Source organism: Heterodontus francisci, chromosome 3 (genome assembly GCF_036365525.1).
Source record: "Heterodontus francisci isolate sHetFra1 chromosome 3, sHetFra1.hap1, whole genome shotgun sequence".
Taxonomy (NCBI): Eukaryota; Metazoa; Chordata; class Chondrichthyes; order Heterodontiformes; family Heterodontidae; genus Heterodontus; species Heterodontus francisci.
The window spans coordinates 81,471,733-81,492,891 of NC_090373.1; the positions used below are offsets into that span (position 1 = coordinate 81,471,733).

At 46.3% G+C, this 21,159-nt stretch overlaps 1 protein-coding gene across 1 annotated transcript in view; it reads right to left on the reverse strand.

Annotated features, from left to right (window-relative positions):
* Nucleotides 1-21,159, reverse strand: part of LOC137352415 (dihydropyrimidinase-related protein 5-like) — an 85,463-nt gene that overhangs the window by 25,264 nt on the left and 39,040 nt on the right. The window contains exons 3-8 of the mRNA XM_068017788.1: nucleotides 12,666-12,845; nucleotides 12,312-12,380; nucleotides 11,820-11,864; nucleotides 11,648-11,723; nucleotides 3,976-4,132; nucleotides 1,199-1,340 (exon numbers count right to left, since the gene is read on the reverse strand). Coding sequence (XP_067873889.1) covers nucleotides 1,199-1,340; nucleotides 3,976-4,132; nucleotides 11,648-11,723; nucleotides 11,820-11,864; nucleotides 12,312-12,380; nucleotides 12,666-12,845 — 669 coding nt within the window. The remainder of the gene's footprint in view (nucleotides 1-1,198; nucleotides 1,341-3,975; nucleotides 4,133-11,647; nucleotides 11,724-11,819; nucleotides 11,865-12,311; nucleotides 12,381-12,665; nucleotides 12,846-21,159) is intronic.

Genomic DNA, 21,159 nt, shown 5'->3' on the forward strand with positions numbered 1-21,159 from the left:
TGGCCGACCCATGTTGCTGCTCAATTTTCCTCTTTGGGCCGCACCCAGGTGCAAGGCAGGAAAATCTGTCCCAATAAGAGTAAACAAAATGGTGCAGAAACTGGTGAAGGTACTTGACCTAGATTAAGCTTTGAACAGACAGCCTGGTGTAAGATTCTTAACGGGGCAGCACCCCAAAATGACTTTTCTCCCCTCAAGTGAGGATGATAATTTGCAGACTGACTGAATGTACCACCTGTGCAATCCTCATACATGCAACTGAAGAAAAATTAGCATCTCGTTATAACAGACGATTGCTTTAAATTGGTTACCTCTAACAGTAATGGTTATCAATTAATCTGATAAATTGGAACAGGGAAGCATCAGTATCATCTAAGAATGTTAAGATGCACAAAAGTATTCACTTTCCCCCAATTAAATAAACCAAAATAATAAAAAACACTTACTAATAAAGTATAGCTATCTTTTCAGGAAGACAAACAGCACAATACAATTTTAAGGAAATGGTAGAACTCATAGAACCAAATTTTTGAACTGGAAATTCATTGGGAAGTGTTCTAAAGGGAAAGGAAAGGAAACCTCGGACACAAAACACAGTTTTTCTATGTATGGGTACTATGTTTGAATCAAACACAGACTGATTTGGGGTGAGGCTGGAGTCTTTTTTTCTCTGCTATCTGCTAAGTGCATTACAGTTCCATTCACGTTTCGAGTGAGAATTAATCGGTGGCACAAAAAAAGCCTATAAACTCAGCACAACTCAAAAGCATCTTCTTCAGGAATTCCAGAAGAATGAGAGAAAAAAAAAGGCACAAATGTAGCAGGGATGCTTTTCTAATATTTGTTAAGATGCCTTACTTGACAATTTGGGGGGTGGGGTCATGTCGGTTGCATCTAATTGCTGTTATTGTTAGATTTGTACAAGAGACCATGGAATGGGGGGGAAAAAAATCGAACAGTCCATTCCACAGCATTGGCAACCTCTTATTCTGAGGTCCACAAGTTCATAAGAAAAAGTTAAGAAAATAAAACAACTGCAACAGCATAGGATTAACAGGTCTGCTAACATTCCACAATTTACAGTTTACATATCAAAACGCTATTTTTAATAGTGCTGTTAACAAAATTTATGTTCGACTCCCTAATGTAGATGTAATAGTAAGCAACATCAAAAAAATCCTAGTAATGTCAAACATACCACTCCTTTCTCCCAGATAACAGTCATTCGGTCTTGCACTCCAGTAACACCGTGAGGAATTTTGGTAAAATCCTCTTTTCCTATAGCTTTTTGTTTGGTAGTAAATGGACGATGATCCGAAGCAACAACATTAATGGTATCACTAGGAAAAATAAAATAAAACAAAAAACAAAAATAATTTTTGACCAGTGTTCCATTGAAATCTTGATATTAGCTACTTCTGCCATGACAGATTTTCTATTGGATTCATGTTCTGGTCATTTCAATTTAAGGTTAGTTAGGGCACAAAAGATATTTCACAACTCTGTTATGAAATTTGTTTTTCTTCTCCTGACTTCCCACAGAAGATTTATGGTTCTCGTTGAAGCTTTTTAAATAAAACGGCCCTCAGGGATTTTCCCACTCCAACAACCAGCAGCTGAACAAATGATCATTTGACAGGGGATAGGTCTGGCCAGTAGTCGACTCCCACCTGTTGCAATGTCTAACATCAGTATCAAACAAGTCTTCAGCATGTCACCTGAATAACATCAGTACCATCTCATTCCAAAGAATAGCGTTAGCTCTGAATTCTTATTTAATGGCTTACTGCACACAATGATGAGAAGTTCTGTTACTTTCTACTGCCTGCACTTCAGTTATTTGTAGATTTTTTTATTCAGTGTGCATGAGCCAAGTTGCTAAGATGAACTCTGGGCACTATAATTTCACAGGAGTAGGGAAAAAATTATAGCTCTCTCTGATGCATCTGTCTCTCACAGAATTTGTCCAAGCACCTGAAAATCCCTAGCTAAAGACAAATGCTCAAGCCCTGGTGTTCAGATAAAAAGGCAAGTCAGATGCATTTTACAGGCATTTTCAAATATCTGTCATTTTTAAAAATCAGGTTTGGAAATTTCCAAATTACACAACTTTCTAAGAAAATTTGTGTTTTTTAAAATTCATTCACAGGATGTGGACATCACTAGCAAGGATAGTATTTATTGTCCATCCATAACTGCCCTTGAGAAGGTGGTGGTGAGCCACCTTCTTGAACTACTATAAGTCCATGAGGTGAAGGTATTCCCACGGTGCTGAGGAAGGGAGTTCCAGGATTTTGACTGAAAGGCAATGAAAGAACGGCGATATATTTCCAAGTCAGGATCGTGTAAGACTTGGAGGTGACTGTGTTCACATGCACCTGCTACCCATGACCTTCGAACTCGAACCCGACACATGACTTCGGGTCCCGGCGGGTTCGGGTCGGGTAGCAGGCCTTTAGTTGGAACTGCATTCATCCAGGCAAGTAGAGAGTTTTTCATCACACTCCTGACTTGTGGCTTGGGGAGTCAGGAGGTGATTCACTTGCCAGACAATTCCCAGCTTCTGATATGCACTTGTAGCCACAGGGCTGTAATTTATGTTGCCGCTGCTATAATCGGCAGCAGCTGTAAACTATGGCAGCCCGCCTGTGCGGGCCAAGCTTGTGGAGCTGCCACAATATTAAACATAGCGGTTCATTTAAATGGCTGGGGTGGACTGCCCGCCGCACCCCCCACCCCCTCAGATGACATGGAGGGGGTGGGAGTTCCAATGCCATTAGGCACCACTGCACAGGCGCAGACGCCATTTTTAAAGGGCTTTGAACTCTACATTACACTTTAAATTTTTGAAGATGCAGTTTTCTTCAAAAATGAAATAAATTTATCTTGACTCTTTCACACGCCCCCAATAACCATGAAAATAAAAACCTGCTCTCTCCCCACACCCCCAATGCTCCTGACCTTTCCCTCCGCAAAGTCCACACCCTCCCACCATCCCCTAGGCCAAATAAATAACTGACGTCGCTCCCCCAACCCCTGCACAGAGAAACTTAGTTGCTACCCCCTCCTGAGATCCGAAGGCGCAGGAGTGCCGGCCACTGGCCGCTATATGGCACCGGAACGGATGGCAGGAGTGCTGGTAAGTAACTAATTCCTTTATTTCAATAAATTAACATATGTAATTTTTGGTCCCGTCGCCAAGAAGCCCTGGGTTTGGTTGGGGGGGGGGGGCGAGGGCGGGGCTTCCACCACGAGGCCTCGCCACTGTCGACAATATCGGGTCGGGATTTCGTGGCGTTGAGGCCCGTGGCGGGCCTCTACCAGAGGCATTTTCCGGCCCTCCCCGCCAGACCACAGGTGTTGATGGTGGGGGATTTGACATTGATAGTGCCATTGAATGTTAAATGGAGGTGCTTAGAGTCTCTCTTGTTGGAGATGGTCATTAGTTGGCATTTGTGTGGCATGTACGTTACTTGTCACTTATCAGCCCAAGCCTGAATGTTACCCAGGTCTTGCTACATGCAGGCATGGATTACTTCATTATCTAAGGAGTTGTGAATATTATCTACATGCTGAATGGAGTGAATTAGAAAATGGTGTCCAAAAACAGTGTAAATTATGGTTGTTTGTGTGGCATTTGCTGGTTTGTAACTGGAAGCAATGTCAGTAAAAATAGAGGGATTTGATTGCTTGGTTTTTGGCCATTGGCATTATTTGTTATTATGCAGATATTTAGATTTTTAAATTTAAACTCTAAATTCTAATCAATGTTACATTTATACAAGATTCAGAATTTTAAAAATGCAGTTGCCAATTTATGAATTCTTACTACTGTAATCACTCAGGTAGAACAAATCATAATACACACCCACAATCTTGTAATATATTTGATCACAGCTCAGTCAAAAATAGTTTCAGCTTCAGGCAGGCAGTTTAAGGAAAAAAAAATATTTTCAGCTCGTTACAGAAACTCACTTGGCTAGCAGGCTCATGAGGTAGTTGGGTGTACTAGCATCCAATCGGAGAGGAGGTGCAGTAACATGAGCAGCAGCATGAGACCAGTCTGGATGGTAATAGCTTGATCCATTGAGAGTTGTGTGCGCTAGGGTTGTTTCCCCATATATAATCTTGCCTTTAAAAAAAGACTGAATTAGGAATTAAAAACAGCCACCATAATGTATACTTTATTCACCTAAATATAGGTTACCAGTTAAATACACATTTGTCATGTATACACAGATGCTCCGGTTAATTTTCATTCTGTTTTTGTCAGAGTTTCCCCTATTTTCTATGAAGCATATTTCAGTTTAGGTTAATATAAAATCTCTTGCTGCCACACAATTATTCACCTTCTCTGCATACGCAACGACTTTTGGTTTAAACTGCGTTGTGTATTTGTTGTTCTTCCTTGACGCCATATTAAAAAAATGTGGGCGTCCTAGCTAAACATTCGGGTATTTATACTAGTGCATGATCAGAATGTTCTGTCTGCGCTCTGAAAGATGAGGTCGAGCTTTACACAAGATAGAGGAAAAATTCAAGATTTTTTGGCCTGAAGTCATGGGTCGACTTTTAAATGAGTACATATGGTAATAGTTATACCAAGTAATAAACCATTCAACGAAGTCGCCATTCCTTTTTGCTACTCTGACATTATTGATGAAGACTGTACAGTGAGTACTTATTATAAATAGTTAAAGGATGGAGCAGGATGGGGTGTGACTTGGACAGGCCTGAACCGTCTAAACCTGGGAAACCATACTGTAGGTTGGGTTGCAGATAGGCAATCAGGTTGACCTGTAGTTGTCCTAGAAGGGATGACCTAAAAGTTATCTTAGTAAGGAATTCTCCTCAAGGTACTATTTTTCTCTACAAAACTGGAGGTGGGGCAAGGGGGGGCTTGGGGGTTCTTTGATTTAATTTGCAATTTAGTTTTACAGATGAAACCAATCACCATTTACCTCCAGTCTTGACAGTGTAACTTCATGCCACTTTAAAAGACTCAATCAAATGGCGATATCAGTCTTGGATATAAAGAAAATAGAGGACTTCCCTTATTCCTTAAAAATAACAACCTCAAAGAATAGCACATTTGCACACACTGATCTTGGGGAGATCAAGACCATGTGCAGTTTTTAAGTGAAACAAAGTTAAGCATATCAGACAACTGGACCAGGGTGCGCTGATGTAATTCAGTTCCCATTTCAAAGTAATAAAGTCAACATTATACTTCAATTTTATATTATTTTTAGGTTAACAACAGTTGTATTAATTACAGTTTATCTGCAGTACAGGTTGAGGAGTTGAGAGTTGCAAAATTGAAGTACTACATTGGCAGTTTCCTTCATAAGTAGCCAAATAGGAATTCATAATGGAAAAGGGGGGAGGGGGAGAGGGAGTGGGGGGGAGGGGGAGTGAGGGGGAGGGGGAGAGGGAGTGGGGGGGAGGGGGAGAGGGAGTGGGGAGAGGGAGTGGGGGGGAGTGGGGAGAGGGAGTGGGGGGGAGAGGGAGTGGGGGGAGGGGGGAGAGGGAGTGGGGGGAGGGGGGAGAGGGAGTGGGGGGAGGGGGGAGAGGGAGTGGGGGGAGGGGGGAGAGGGAGTGGGGGGAGGGGGGAGAGGGAGTGGGGGGAGGGGGGAGAGGGAGTGGGGGGAGGGGGGAGAGGGAGTGGGGGGAGGGGGGAGAGGGAGTGGGGGGATGAAGGGGGGAAGGGGGAGGTGGTGGATGGGGGGGAAGGGGAGGATGGGGGGGAAGGGGAGGATGGGGGGGGAAGGGGAGGATGGGGGGGAAGGGGGAAGGGGAGGATGGGGGGGAAGGGGGAAGGGGAGGATGGGGGGGAAGGGGGAAGGGGGGGAAGGGGGAAGGGGGAAGGGGGGGAAGGGGAGGATGGGGGGGTAGGGGGAAGGGGAGGATGGGGGGGTAGGGGGAAGGGGAGAGAGGGGGATGGGGGAAGGGGAGAGAGGGGGATGGGGGAAGGGGAGAGAGGGGGATGGGGGAAGGGGAGAGAGGGGGATGGGGGAAGGGGAGAGAGGGGGATGGGGGAAGGGGAGAGAGGGGGATGGGGGAAGGGGAGAGAGGGGGATGGGGGAAGGGGAGAGAGGGGGATGGGGGAAGGGGAGAGAGGGGGATGGGGGAAGGGGAGAGAGGGGGATGGGGGAAGGGGAGAGGGGGATGGGGGATGGGGGAAGGGGCGAGGGGAGAGGAGGAGGAGGGGGGGAGGGGAGAGAGGGAGAGGGGGCGGGGTGGGGAGGGGAGGAGGGAGAGGGGGAAGGAATGAGGGGGAGGGCGGGAGGGAGGAGGAGGGGGCGAGGGGGAAGGGGTAGGGGGGAGAGGGGGAGAGGGGAAGGGGGGAGGAGGGGGATGGGGGGAGGGGAGAAGAGGGGGAGGAGGGGGGAAGAGGGGGAGGATGGGGGGCAGGAGGGGGGGGAAGAGGGGGATGGGGGGAAGAGGGGGAGGAGGGGGAGGAGTGAGGGGGGGAGGAGTGGGGGGGGGAGGAGTGGGGGGGGAGGAGTGGGGGGGGGAGGAGTGGGGGGGGAGGAGTGGGGGGGGAGGAGTGGGGGGGGAGGAGTGGGGGGGGGAGGAGTGGGGGGGGAGGAGTGGGGGGGGAGGAGTGGGGGGGGAGGAGTGGGGGGGGGAGGAGTGGGGGGGGGAGGAGTGGGGGGGGAGGAGTGGGGGGGGGAGGAGTGGGGGGGGAGGAGTGGGGGGGGGGAGGAGTGGGGGGGGGGAGGAGTGGGGGGGGGGAGGAGTGGGGGGGGGAGGAGTGGGGGGGGAGGAGTGGGGGGGGGAGGAGTGGGGGTGGTGGAGGAGTGGGGGTGGTGGAGGAGTGGGGGTGGGGGAGGAGTGGGGGTGGTGGAGGAGGTGGGGGTGAGGGAGGAGGTGGGGGGAGGGAGGAGGTGGGGGGGGGAGGGAGGAGGTGGGGGGGGAGGGAGGAGGTGGGGGGGGGAGGGAGGAGGCGGGGGGGGAGGGAGGAGGCGGGGGGGGGAGGGAGGAGGCGGGGGGGGGAGGGAGGAGGTGGGGGGGGGAGGGAGGAGGTGGGGGGGGAGGGAGGAGGTGGGGGGGGGAGGGAGGAGGTGGGGGGGGGGGGGAGGAGGTGGGGGGGGGGGAGGAGGTGGGGGGGGAGGGAGGAGGTGGGGGGGGGGGGAGGAGGTGGGGGGGGGAGGGAGGAGGTGGGGGGGGAGGGAGGAGGTGGGGGGGGAGGGAGGAGGTGGGGGGGGGAGGGAGGAGGTGGGGGGGGGAGGGAGGAGGTGGGGGGGGAGGGAGGAGGTGGGGGGGGAGGGAGGAGGTGGGGGGGGAGGGAGGAGGTGGGGGGGGAGGGAGGAGGTGGGGGGGGAGGGAGGAGGTGGGGGGGGAGGAGTTGGGGGGGGAGGAGTTGGGGGGGGAGGAGTTGGGGGGGGGAGGAGTTGGGGGGGGGAGGAGTTGGGGGGGAGGAGTTGGGGGGGAGGAGTTGGGGGGAGGAGTTGGGGGGGGAGGAGTTGGGGGGGAGGAGTTGGGGGGGAGGAGTTGGGGGGGAGGAGTGGGGGGGGAGGAGGAGGGGGAGAGGAGGTACGGGAGGAAGTGTGCTCAGAATGTAAAGTGGTCGAAGGGAGATCAAAGGCACACGGGAGCACAACAAAAACTTGCACACAGTGCTTTTAATATAGTGAAACATCCCAAGATGCTTCACAGGAGCATTATCAATCAAAATTTGACACTGGGTAAAACATAAAGAGATATTAAAATCAGGTGAGCAAAAGCTTATTCTTTGAGAAAAGGGAAATAGAAGTGATGGGCTCAGGTCTGCTGGTATTTGGATAGTGTTGTAGGCTAGCAGGTAGCTAAAGTCATATGTTGGAGCAGTCAGGAAAGGAGAAGAACAGGAGCTATAGCACTGGTCACATGTTACAGTGGTAAATACAGGGTGTGTGTTATGGAAGATGCAGCAGAAGGAATGTGGAACAGAGCAAGAATAGGTGCTCATATTGATTCCACCCAGCCTCAAATTTGAGGAAGGCCCCATTATTGAGCACCCTTTTAAGATTAAATAATAGGAGCTACCAAAATGTATATGTAAATTCCTTAAAGGGGTTATCATTCAAAATCTAGTTCCTGGCCTTAAGAAAGAGAAGGTTTTTAAAATATTTCTTTGTGAATTCAGGAAGACCTTGTTATTGAAATCACAAAAATGTTTCCTTTTCCACTGACAGTGGCCAGAATTTTACGCCACACCAGCGAGCCGGATGGTGGCTGGGGGCGGCGTAAAATGGAGCAGGAGGCTCCGGGTAGCCTTCCCGGCCCGTTCCCACCTCCGCCCCACTTTACGTGTGCCATGGCGGGGTGGGGGGGGGGGGGAGAGAAAAACGGGTCGCCTGCCCCAGGCCAATTGTGGGCCTTCGTCTGCCTCCACAGTATTTTACCCGTGGCAAGCAGGCATCCAGTAGATGTGAAAGGTCGCCCAGTGATACCTGGCAGCCTTCTAGCGCACCGGGGGGGGGGGGGGGGGGCATGCCAATCGGGCACAGGGTGCCCGATTAAGGGCTACCCCCAGGACCCGAGATGCCTCACCCTTCCCACCAAATGACCACCCTTGCCTCGCCAGGCCGCGACCAATCTGCCCGGCAAGGCAAACCAAACTTACCTCGGTCCTGGCTCCATGTCCTCGGCAGGGATGCAGTCCCAGCAGTGGCCACTGCTCCCGGTGGCGCTGCTGGGACTGAGAGCTGCCGGCCCAATGATTGGCCGGCAGCTCAATAAGGCGGGATTTCCTCCCTCGTGAGTGGAAGTCCTGCCTCTGAACAATTAAAGCCCGGGGACCCGTAAAATGCAGGTCAAATCCCCGGGCTGGGTGGATGCGGGTTCGCCACCTACTTTTACGTCGGTGGCCAGTTCCTGTCTGCCCATAGTAAAATCCAGCCCATTGTCTTTTAAACTGTGGTCTGGGGCAGGCAGGAGCTAAAGCAGTACAGGGCTCATAGACTACAGTAAAAGTGGCGGGTTAGCCCCAATGAGCAGACCAGAGAGTCTGGGGCGTGGACAGATACAAAAAAGAGAGGGGGTGAAGAGAGAGAAAAGAGAGAGTCAGCAAGAGAATGCAAGAGGAGAGATAGAGATGAGGTAGTAGGAAAAAAAGAGGGAAAGAAAGAAATGCAGAGTGTATGCACCAAGGGGAGAGCAACAGAGAGCAGGAGGAGGGGAGAGGTCTGAATGAAACTATGCTATATATTCTGAACTAGATTTGAGGAATGAAATGGTGAAAAGAATTTGAATGAACTAGTCTTCTGACAGCGGTGGAACAAAAAATTGCTAAAAAGATGCAAGATGAACCTGATTCTAGTGCTAAATAAACTACAATGAGTGCCCAAATAATTGCGACTTAATGTACTGAGACAAAGAACGAAATGTAGCTGTCATAACCATGACATGATGCCTGCCACCAGATGACAAACTCAAAGCACAGAGAACGTGATTAGGTCTACATAAATCAAACAAATAACTGAACTGTCTTAGCTCCTTTCCTGAAGCAAGAAATAGTGCTTGTGATGGAAATAGCACTCTGTCTGATTTCAAATTCTAATGTATTTCTGCACTGTATTTTTTCATCTGAATGGTAGGCGCTGCAAGTTTAAAATGTAAATTATGGCTCTTTTCTGATGAGATTTCCTCTGACCTTTACTTTGTGTGCCTAAGACAGGATCGGCAACCTTTATCACCTGAAGAGCTATTTTTTAAAAAACTGCCTAAAATAAACTATTGGAAGCCGCAAGGCGAAAAATATTGAAAAACAGAGTAAAGGCATAAGCATACCTTAAGAATAAAAAATTGTTTATCGAGAATCTAAGGATTGTTATGCATTTACTCAATGCTATAAAAAAAGTCATTTGCTTTAACTTCTCTTGGCACTTATTAGAATGACTGTAGTCACTCCTGAATTTCATGTAATTTCAATCTTGTATATAGGTCAGGCAAAAATGCAGTTTCTACGTCCCAGGAATAGGTAAAAAACTGTTATTATAGTTTTATAAAGTTGAATTTCGATGCTACCAAAATATAAAATTTGCATTTGGCTTTAACACCTTTTTCCTGGAGAATCATAACAGCACACTTTCTTTCACTTCTAGGTGGATATTTTTTGGCAAAGATTTTGAGCTTTGCTAACAATTGCCGGGCAGAATTCAATTTTTTGTTAACATGAAACATTTCATTCCATATCAGACATACCTGAGTCCTGTTTGGCTTGGTAGCAAAACAAAATCTACAAATGAGACAGATCCCCTGTGTGTGATATTTTTCCTAATATCATTTATACAATTTACTAAATTCGAGCATTAAATAATTGTGAATAATAAATTCTTTTAACACCTATCAACTGAATCATGAAATAAACTGTCAACAGCTAGGAGATCACACTGTTAAGAGCAGTTTGAACCTTTAAATTATCTTTTTAAGATCACAATTACCATTTATTTTCTGAAATAATCTCTAAAAATGCTATTTTGAAGTTCAGCACCGTAGAAACTAAATTTTTTGATTAAGCGAATGAATAACTCAATGAGGAAAACTGTGCTGCCATCCAGTTCTTTAATGTCATTTTCTTAAATTGATTTTTAGGCCTTTTCCATGGTAATGTTATCCAACTGGAAAACGCAAATGAGATGTTAAAGAGCCACATGCGACTCCAGAGCCACAGATTGTTGACCCCTGGCTTAAGGGGTGAATGAATACGTACATGATGTCTGAGTTCTTACCTTTTATAGAGTCATAGAGAGATACAGCACTGAAACAGGCCCTTCGGCCCACTGAGTCTGTGCTGACCATCAACCACCCATTTATACTAATCCTACATTAATCCCATATTCCCTAACACAACCCCACCTTCCCTCAATTCTCCTACCACCTACCTACACTAGGGGCAATTTACAATGGCCATTTTACCTATCAACCTGCAAGTCTTTGGCTGTGGAAGGAAACCAGAGCACCCGGTGGAAACCCATGTGGTCACAGGGAGAACTTGCAAACTCCGCAGAGGCAATACCCAGAACTGAACCGGGTCGCTGGAGCAGTGAGGCTGCGTTGCTAACCACTGCACCACTGTGCCGCCCTTTGTTTATGTTTTTTGCCTGCTAGATTTACTCTTCAAGATCCAGATAGTTGGTTGTCCTTAACCCTCAGGCTTGTGAAATGTGAATCTATGCAAGGCTGTCACTGTGAGAAAAGATATATAATGGTCACATAGAAAACAACGATATTTGTAACCCCCATCAACTTGTTTCAAGATTCAAAAACATCTAGGTTTCAAAAGCCAACAGTACTTGCTCTATCAGCTTGGAAGATACAATGCATTAAAAAGTTGTTTATAAACTCATTGAGAAAAGATCCATGACTTCTTCAAAAAAACTGGCTTAGGTAAAGAAAGGACTTGTCACTTGAGGTATAACCTCCTTCCCAGACTAGATATTAATAACGTAATCTGGCTCTTTGGTTCATTCTTACAAGAGAGAACTCCGCAAACAGAGACGTATGTTTATTTAACAAAAACAGATTCCCTGAATGGTAACAGCATCCTAGCCAGTGAAAGTAGAACACTTTCATAGAACAATCTGATCATCTGTGGAGTGTTAGAAAGGAAATGCACTGGATTTAACTGATTTTTCCGTAATCTAGTAACTAACCTTACCTTGCATTCTCGCAGAAGCAATGACATCACCTGCAGATTTGCTCGAGACATTAACCAAATATAATGGACATTGAGTCTGAGGGGAAAATTAGTGGGAAGATTTAGATTACGAAGCTCAGCTGAAACACTGAAGAATATATATTTAAAATACACGGTGAACAGAAAAACTCACACGATTAGCAATTGTGATGGCACGATGTGTTGCTTCTGCCTCAAGCTGTATGAAGAAAGCAAGAAGTATTTTAAACATTTTGTACACAGAAACAAAAGTATCTGTTGGAAAAACAGATTAGTTCTTTCAACTTGTCCAAAGTGTTTCAATACAGCACAGAGTCTTACAGTAAACAAGATATGATTATTGAATTTAAAAAAAAACTTTATTTAGCTTTTGCAGATTATAAAGCAGAGGTACAGACAGAATTCCACAATTAGTGGATGGAATAATGTGTTTAAATTTATGAACGGTATTGTTCCCTAATGAACTATTTGCTTTCATCACTGTATGTTTTCACTTTTAGCTTGTTACTTTACAGAAAGGGCTCCTATTTACTTGAAATTAAAGCAAATTACCTTAGATTATCAGTATACACAAGATTTATAGTAAATATAATTTCATATTTATTACAGGCACTTAATGTGCCTTAACCATTTTGAGAGGACAAACCTCCTCCGGTCTGCTGATGTCTATTCCCTCAGGCCCAGTTATTCCCAGTTCCAGGGCTTCTTTTGCACCCTGAAAAACAAAGGAAGAAATAATGAATTAAATCTCAGAATTAAATTTGGAGGGAGCAATATTTAATTCCTATTAGCTCACTAGGATTGACTCTGATGCTACTGGAAGTCCTACTGCATAGTATACATATATTTAGTTAATTAAAATTTTGAGTGCACCCTTATATGCTGTTGTGCCCTTGTCTGAAATCATCTTTCAATTGCATTTTAAACACTACTCATGGCACCATTTCAAACATTTTTCATTGTTTTCATTGTCAGCCAGTTTTTAAATGTGAGCATTTACCTCTGCTACTAGCTCTCCATTTTCAGCATGGACACAAGCTATGGCACCAAGGCTTCTACATGCACGAAAAACTTGGTAAAGCTCATTGTCCCGCAGCATGTACTGGTCCTTGTAGGTCATGTATGCCTGGAATGAATTCACTCCATGCTCCTTCACTAGTTCCTCCATTTCAAGTTGCACCTGTATAATAAAAAAGCATTAAGATTTGACCTCAAAATGCACTTATTTTACCCTTATTTATTTAAAACTCATCAATAATATGAAGAACATAAATAGGAGCAGGAGAAGACCATATGACCCCTTCAGTCTGCTTTGCCATTCAATAAGATCATGGTTCAACTTCTATATCAACTCCATTTTCCTGCCCTATGTCCAATCGCCTTCATTCTCTTAGTGCTCCACAGCCCTCTGGGGTAGACAATTCCCAAGACACATAACCATCTGAGTGAAGAAATTTCTCCTCATCTTAGTCTTGAATGGCCTACCCCTTATCTGGAGTCTGTGACCCCTAGTTCTCGACTCCCCAGCCAGGGTAAACAGCCACCCAGAATCTGTCCTGTCAAGCCCTCTAGGAATCTTATATGTTTCAACGTGATCACATTTCATTCTTTTAAACTCCAGAGAATATAGGTCCATCTAATCAATTTCTCTTCACAGGGCAGTTCTCTCATCCCAGGAATCAATCCAGCAAGTCTTTGTTGCACCCTTTCTATGACAAGTATATTCTTCTTAGGTAAAGAGACCAACACTATACTTCTTGTGTGGTCTCACCAAAGCCTATATTTGCAGCAAGACTTCCTTACTCACACTCCCTAGAATTTAAAGTTAACAGGTTATTTGACCGAAGTTTTCAGGATATTAAGGGGAACAGATCAGGCAGAGAGGGAGAGAAACTATTTCTGTCAGTTGGGAGTCAAGAACTAGGGGGCATAGTCTAAAAATTGGAGCCCGACCATTCAGGAGAGAAGTTAGGAAAGACTTCGACTTGCAAAGGGTGGTAGAAGTTTGGAACATTCTTCTGCTAGTTGCATTTGATGCTAGAGCAATTGTTAATTTTAAAACTGAGATTGATAGATTTTTGTTAACTAAAGGTATTAAGGGATATGGGGAAAAGGTGGGTATATGGAGTTAGGTCACAGATCAGCCAAGATCTCATTAAATGGTGGACAGGCTCAAGGGGCTAAATGACCTACTCCTGTTCCTACATTTCTGTGTACTCCAACCCCCTTACAATAAAGATTAACATAGCATGAGTCTTCCTGATTGCTTGCTGTACCTGCATGTTAACTTTCTGGATTCATGGACAAGGACAGCCAAATCCTTCAGTAAAACAACATTTACTAGTCTTTCAGTCTCTCATCTTTTAAAAAAGGACCCTTGATCATGTCCGTCCCATCAACCACGTTGGTGGGGAATCCTCGATTGAGGAAGACATATTGGAAGTACTGTTGTGGAAGGTGGCATCGTCACAACAGATGTGATGGAGATGGATAAACTGGGAGAATGGAATAGAGTCCTTACAGGAAGCGGGGTGGGAGGAAGTGTCATCAATAGCAGCTGAGAGTTGGTGGGCTTATTGTAGTTATCCCCTGGCAGTGGCAGTTATCTGTCAATCAGCTGAAAGTGGCTGCCTGAATAGGTGGCAATTACTGTAGCAGGAAGCTGAGTTAGCAGTTGCACTTTGGGTGTGAGTCATCAGTTCTCTATAAAAGTAGACTGGTTTTGCTACCGCATAGAGTAAGCGGATGACAGAGTGCTTCGAGGACTGAGTGCTACGTCGGGAATTTGTTGCAATAGGGGAACGAGGTGATGCTTTTTCTACCTTTTTGTTCAACCTTCAGTAGTTGGTGAGTGTTCTTTAATCTGCAAGCTAAGGGCTCTAACTTACGATTATTTTGGCTGAGTAAATTCATAACTAATTGACTAATTAAATAAATAAGAATAGACAGACATGGCAGGGATGGTGATGTGCCATGAATACAACATGTGGGAATCTGGACTGCATTGCAGCCCTGGACAACCACATCTGCAGTAGGCATCTGCAGTTGGAGTACCTCTGGCTTAGAGTTGCTGAGCTGGAGTTTGAGTTGCAGACATTGCAGAGCATCAGGGAGGGGGAAGAGTGCCTGCACACTTTATTTCAAGAGGCAGTCAAACCCCTTCGGTTAAACAGAACTTTAGAGGCTGTCACTGCAAATTAGGCAAGTATAGGGCCCCAGCAAGTATTGATGGAGGAGCCTCAGCCCTTGACTTTGATCAACAGGTACGAGGTGCTTGCTACTTGTGCAGATGCAAACCAGGACTGTAGGGTGGATGAGCAAATGGATCATGGCACCATGGTGTAGGATGCCATTCAAGCTACAGGCCTACCTGACCCGAGCCCAACGGGATCCGACGACATGTGTCAGGTTTGGGCTTGGGTCGGGCTGGACACACACGCTATGTGATCTGCTGGTAAATATTGAAATTAAAAAACTTACCTGAGCTGGGAGTCCAGGACGAAACTGAGTCTGCACAGTGAGTGAGTGACATCACTATGATGTCATCACACAGGTTCGGTGCCAGGAAGGTAAGTAAATGGATGGTCAGGTCGGGTCGAGTCAAGTCGGGGCCGGGTCGGGCTCAGGTCCGCTGTGGTTTGGGTCAGGTTCCTTTTTCCCGACCTGAGCAGGCCTCTAATTCAAACGGAGGTAGCGGAAAGGAATGTGATAGTGATAGGGAACAGTATATGGGGATAGGAAATGTTCTCTGCAGCTGCGACTGGGAGTTCCAAAGGTTGCGTTGCCTGCCTTGCGCCTGGAGACGAACTTGGGAGTGGAAATGGAGGATCCAGTTGTTGTGGTCCATTTAGGAACCAACGACGTAGGTAAATCCAGGAATGATGTTCTGCTGAGAGTGTTTGAGGAGTTAGGGTCCAATTAAAATGCCGAACATCAAAGGTAATCATCTCTGGAATATTACCTGAGCCACGCACCAATTAGCATAGGGTCAAGCAGATTAGAGAATTAAATGCGTAACTCAAAGAGTGGTGTAGGAAAAAGGGCTTTTGAGTCATGGGGCACTGGCACCAGTACACAGGAAAGAGAGATGTTCCTTTGGAATGGGTTCCACTTAAACAAGGCTAGGACCAGTGTCCTGGTGAATCGTATAACTAGGACTGTGAATGAGGCTTTAAACTAACGGGGGTGGCGGGCGGCGGGGGGTGTGGGGTGGCGCAGTTCGGGTGAAGGGAGATTTAGAAATTCAAAGAGAAAAGTTGAGATGAAGAACAGTCCAGCAATGTGGGTAATGACAGGCAGAGTGAGACCAGAAGGGACAGAGAGTTTAACAGTAATTGTGCCTCAGCAAGTATGGTCCATGCAGGGAATAGCAGTAAAAACATGAAATTAAATGTTCTTTATCTGAATGCACAAAGCATCTACAATAAGGTAGATGAACTAGTGGCACAAATAGTAATAAATGGTTTAGATCTAATCGCCATTATAGAGGCATGGTTACAAGGTAACCAAGGTTGGGAAATAAATATTCCAGGGTACACAATATTCCGAAAAGAGAGACAGAATGGCAAAGGAGGAGCCCTGATAGTAAAGGATGACTTAAAGACATTAGTGAAAAAGGACCTCGGTTCAGAAGATCAGGGAATAGTATCAGTATGAGTGGAGATCAGGAATGGCAAGAGTCAGGAAACGCTGGTAGGAGTAGTTTATTGGCCCCCTAACAGTAGATATAACGTTGGACATGCATTAAACAAGAAATTATTGGAGCTTGTAACAAAGGCAATGTCATCATCGTGGTGGACTTTAATCTTAAGATAGACGGGACCGATCAAATTGGCAAGGGTGGTCTAGAAGATGAGTTTGTGAAATGTTTCCACGACAGTTTCCTGGAACAATGTGTTATGGAACCAACTAGGAATAAAGCTATTTTAGATATAGTACTGTGTAATGAGGCAGGGTTAATTAGTAATCTCAGAGTAAACGATCTGCTGAGAAATAGCGATCAAACTGCCACTGAATTCCATTTTAAGTCTGAAAGTGACATAGTCCAATCACAAACAAGAATCCTAAAATTAAACAAAGCAAATTGTACAGGTATGAGGAGAGAGCTGGCTGAGGTTGATTGGCTAAGTAGACTAAAAGGTATGGCAATAAATAACAGTGGGAAACATTCAAATAAACAATTCAAAATGTTCAACAAAACACATTCCATTGAAAAATAAAAATACCTCACGAAAGGTCCATTCATAGTTTACTCAGGAGGTTAAGGATAGTATTAGATTAAAAGAAGGGGTTTATATTGTTTCAAAGAATAGTAGCAAGCCTGAGGATTGGGAATTTTCTTGGAAACCACTAAAAAGCTATATTTAAAAAATGGAAAAGTATGGGATATGGGAGTAAACTAACTAGAAAAATTAAAACAATTTGCAAGAGCTTTTACAATAAAAAGGAACAAAGTAGCTAAAGTAAACATTAGTCCCTTGGAAGCTGAGATTGGAGAAATTATGGAGAATGGGGAAATGGCAAAGATATTGAACAATTGATCCCATGGGATCCAGGGAAATGCAGCAAGCTGGATACAAAATTGGTTCAGTAGCAGGCAACAAATGGTAATTGATGACAAGTGTTTTTGCGATTTGAGGGCTGTTTCCAGTGGCGCTCCTTTTTTTAAAAAAAATCATTCATGGGATGTGGGCATCGCTGGCCAGGCCAACATTTATTGCCCATCCCTAATTGCCCTTGAGAAGGTGGTGGTGAGCTGCCTTCTTGAACCGCTGCAGTCCACGTGGGGTAGGTACACCCACAGTGCTTTTAGGAAGGGAGTTCCAGGATTTTGACCCAGCGCCAGTGAAGGAACGGCAATATAGTTCCAAGTCAGGATGGTGTGTGACTTGGAGGGGAACTTGCAGGTGGTGGTGTTCCCATGCATTTGCTGCCCTTGTCCTTCTAGTTGGTACAGGTCACGGGTTTGGAAGGTGCTGTCTAAGGAGCCTTGGTGCATTGCTGCAGTGCATCTTGTAGATGGTACACACTGCTGCCACTGTGCGTCAGTGGTGGAGGGAGTGAATGTTTGTAGATGGGGTGCTAATCAAGCGGGCTACTTTGTCCTGGATGGTATCCAGCTTCTTGAGTGTTGTTGGAGCTGCACCCATCCAGGCAAGTGGAGAGTATTCCATCACACTCCTGACTTGTGCCTTGTAGATGGTGGACAGGCTTTGGGGAGTCAGGTGAGTTACTCGCCTCAGGATTCCTAGCCTCTGACCTGTTCTTGTAGCCACGGTATTTATATGGCTACTCCAGTTCAGTTTCTGGTCAATGGTAGCTCCTAGGATGTTGACAGTGGGGGATTCAGCAATGTTAATGCCATTGAATGTCAAGGGGAGATGGTTAGATTCTCTCTTGTTGGAGATGGTCATTGCCTGGCACTTGTGTGGCGCGAATGTTACTTGCCACTTAGCAGCCCAAGCCTGGATATTGTTCAAGTCTTGCTGCATTTCTACATGGACTGCTTCAGTATCTGAGGAGACGCGAATGGCGCAGAACATTGTGCAATCATCAGCGAACATCCGTCACTTCTGACCTAATGATTGAAGGAAGGTCATTGATGAAGCATCTGAAGATGGTTGGGCCTAGGACACTACCCTGAGGAACTCCTGCAGTGAAGTCCTGGAGCTCAGATGATTGACCTTCAACAACCACAACCTTTGCGCTAGGTATGACTCCAGCCAGCGGAGGGTTTTCCCCGATTCCCATTGACCTCCGTTTTTCTAAGGCTCCTTGATGCCATACTCGGTCAAATGCTGCCTTGATGTCAAGGGCAGTCACTCTCACCTCACCTCTTGAGTTCAGCTCTTTTGTCCATGTTTGAACCAAGGCTGTAATGAGGTCAGGAGCTGAGTGGCCCTGGCAGCATCCAAACTGAGCGTCACCGAGCAGGTTATTGCGAAGCAAGTGCCGCTTGATGGCACTGTCGATGACATCTTCCATTACTTTACTGATGATTGAGAGTAGGCTAATGGCGTGGTAATTGGCCGGGTTGGACTTGTCCTGCTTTTTGTGTACAAAACATACCTGGGCAATTTTCCACAGTGCAGGATAGATGCCAGTGTTGTAGCTGTACTGGAACAGCTTGGCTAGGTGCGCAGCGAGTTCTGGAGCACAGGTCTTTAGTACTATTGCTGGAATATTGTCAGGGCCCATAGCTTTTGCAGTATCCAGTGCCTTCAGTTGTTTCTTGATATCACGCGGAGTGAATCGAATTGGCTGAAGTCTGGCATCTGTGATGCTGGGGACTTCAGGAGGAGGCCGAGATGGATCATCAACTCGGTACTTCTGGCTGAAGATTGTTGCAAATGCTTCAGCCTTATCTTTCGCACTGATGTGCTGGGCTCCCCCATCATTGAGGATGGGGATATTTGTGGAGCCACCTCCTCCAGTTAGTTGTTTAATTGTCCACCACCATTCAAGGCTGGATGTGGCAGGACTGCAGCCCTTAGATCTGATCCACTGGTTATGGGATCGCTTAGCTCTGTCTATCGCATGTGGCTTACGCAGTTTGGCACGCAGATAGTCCTGTGTTGTAGCTTCACCAGGTTGACACCTCATTTTGAGGTATGCCTGGTGCTGCTCCTGGCATGCCCTCTTGCACTCCTCATTGAACCAGGGTTGGTCTCCTGGATTGATGGTAATGGTAGAGTGGGGGATATGCTGGGCCATGAGGTTACAGATTGTGGTTGAGTACAATTCTGCTGCTGCTGATGGCCTACATGGATGCCCAGTTTTACATTGCGAGATCGGTTTGAAATCTATCCCATTTAACACGATGGAGGGTATCCTGAATGGGAAGGCGGGACTTCGTCTCCACAAGGACTGTGCGGTGGTCACTCCTACCAATACAGTCATGGACAGATGCATCTGTGGCAGGCAGATTGGTGAGGACGAGATCAAGTATGTTTTTCCCTCTTGTTGGTTCCCTCACCACCTGCCGCATACCCAGTCGAGCAGATATGTCTTTTAGGACTTGGCCAGCTCGGTCAGTAGTGGTGCTACCGAGCCACTCTTTGTGATGGACATTGAAGGCCCCAACCAGAGTACATTCTGTGCCCTCGCCACCCTCAGTGCTTCCTCCAAGTGCTGTTCAACATGGAGGAGTACTGACTCAACAGCTGAGGGAGGGCAGTAGGTGGTAATCAGCAGGAGGTTTCCTTGTCCATGTTTGATCTGATGCCATGAGACTTCATGGGGTCCAGAGTTGATGTTGAGGACTCCTAGGGCAACTCCCTCCCTACTGTATACCACTGTGCCGCCACCTCTGGTGGGTCTGTCCTGTCGGTGGGACAGGACATACCCGGGGATGGTGATGGCAGTGTCTGGGGCATTGTCTGTCAGTTATGATTCCGTGAGTATGACTATGTCAGGCTGTTGCTTGACTAGTCTGTGGGACAGCTCTCCCAACTTTGGCACAAGCCCCCAGATATTAGTAAGGAGGACTTTGCAGGGTCAACAGTTCTAGGTCGATGCCAGGTAGTCCGTCCGGTTTCATTCCTTTTTATTGACTTCGTAGCGGTTAGATACAACTGAGTGGCTTGCTAGGCCATTTCAGAGGGCATGTAAGAGTTAACCACAATGCTGTGGGTCTGGAGTCACATGTAGGCCAGACCAGGCAAGGACAGCAGATTTCCTTCCCTAAAGGACATTAGTGAACCAGATGGGTTTTTACAACAATTGACAATGGTTTCATGGCCATCATTAGACTAGCTTTTTAATTCCAGATTTATTAATTGAATTCAAATTCCACCTTCTGCTGTGTCCCCAGAGCAATACCCTGGCTCTCTGGGTTACTAGACCAGTGACAATACCACTACTCCACCGCCTCTCCTGGGCTCAGTACTGGATCCCCTGCTTTTTGTGGTATATATTAACGATTTGGACATAAATGTAGGGGGCACGATCAAGAAGTTTACAGACGTCACAAAGATTGGCCGTGTGGTAGATAGCGAGGAGGATCACTGTCGGCTGCAGGAAGATAGTAATGGTCTGGTCAGATGGGCAAAAAAGTGGCAAATGGAATTCAACCCGGAAAAGTGTGAGGTGATGCATCTGGGGAGGTCAAAAAAGGCAAAGGAATACAGGATTAATGGGAAAATACTGAGAAGTGTAGAGGAAGTGAGGGACCTTGGAGTGAATGTCCACTGATCCCTGAAGGTAGCAGGATAGGTCAAAAAGGTGGTTAAGAAGGCATATGGAATTCTTTCCTTTATTATCTGAGGTACAGAATATAAGAGCAGGGAGGTTATGCTGGAACTGTATAACTCATTGGTTAGGCCACAACTTGAGTACTGTGTCCAGTTCTGGTCACCTCATTACAGAAAGGATGTAAATTGCACTAGAGAGGGTACAGAGGAGATTTACAAGGATGTTGCCAGGACTGGCAAAATGCAGCTATGAGGAAAGATTGGATAGGCTGGGATTGTTCTCCTTGGAACAGAGAAGGCTGA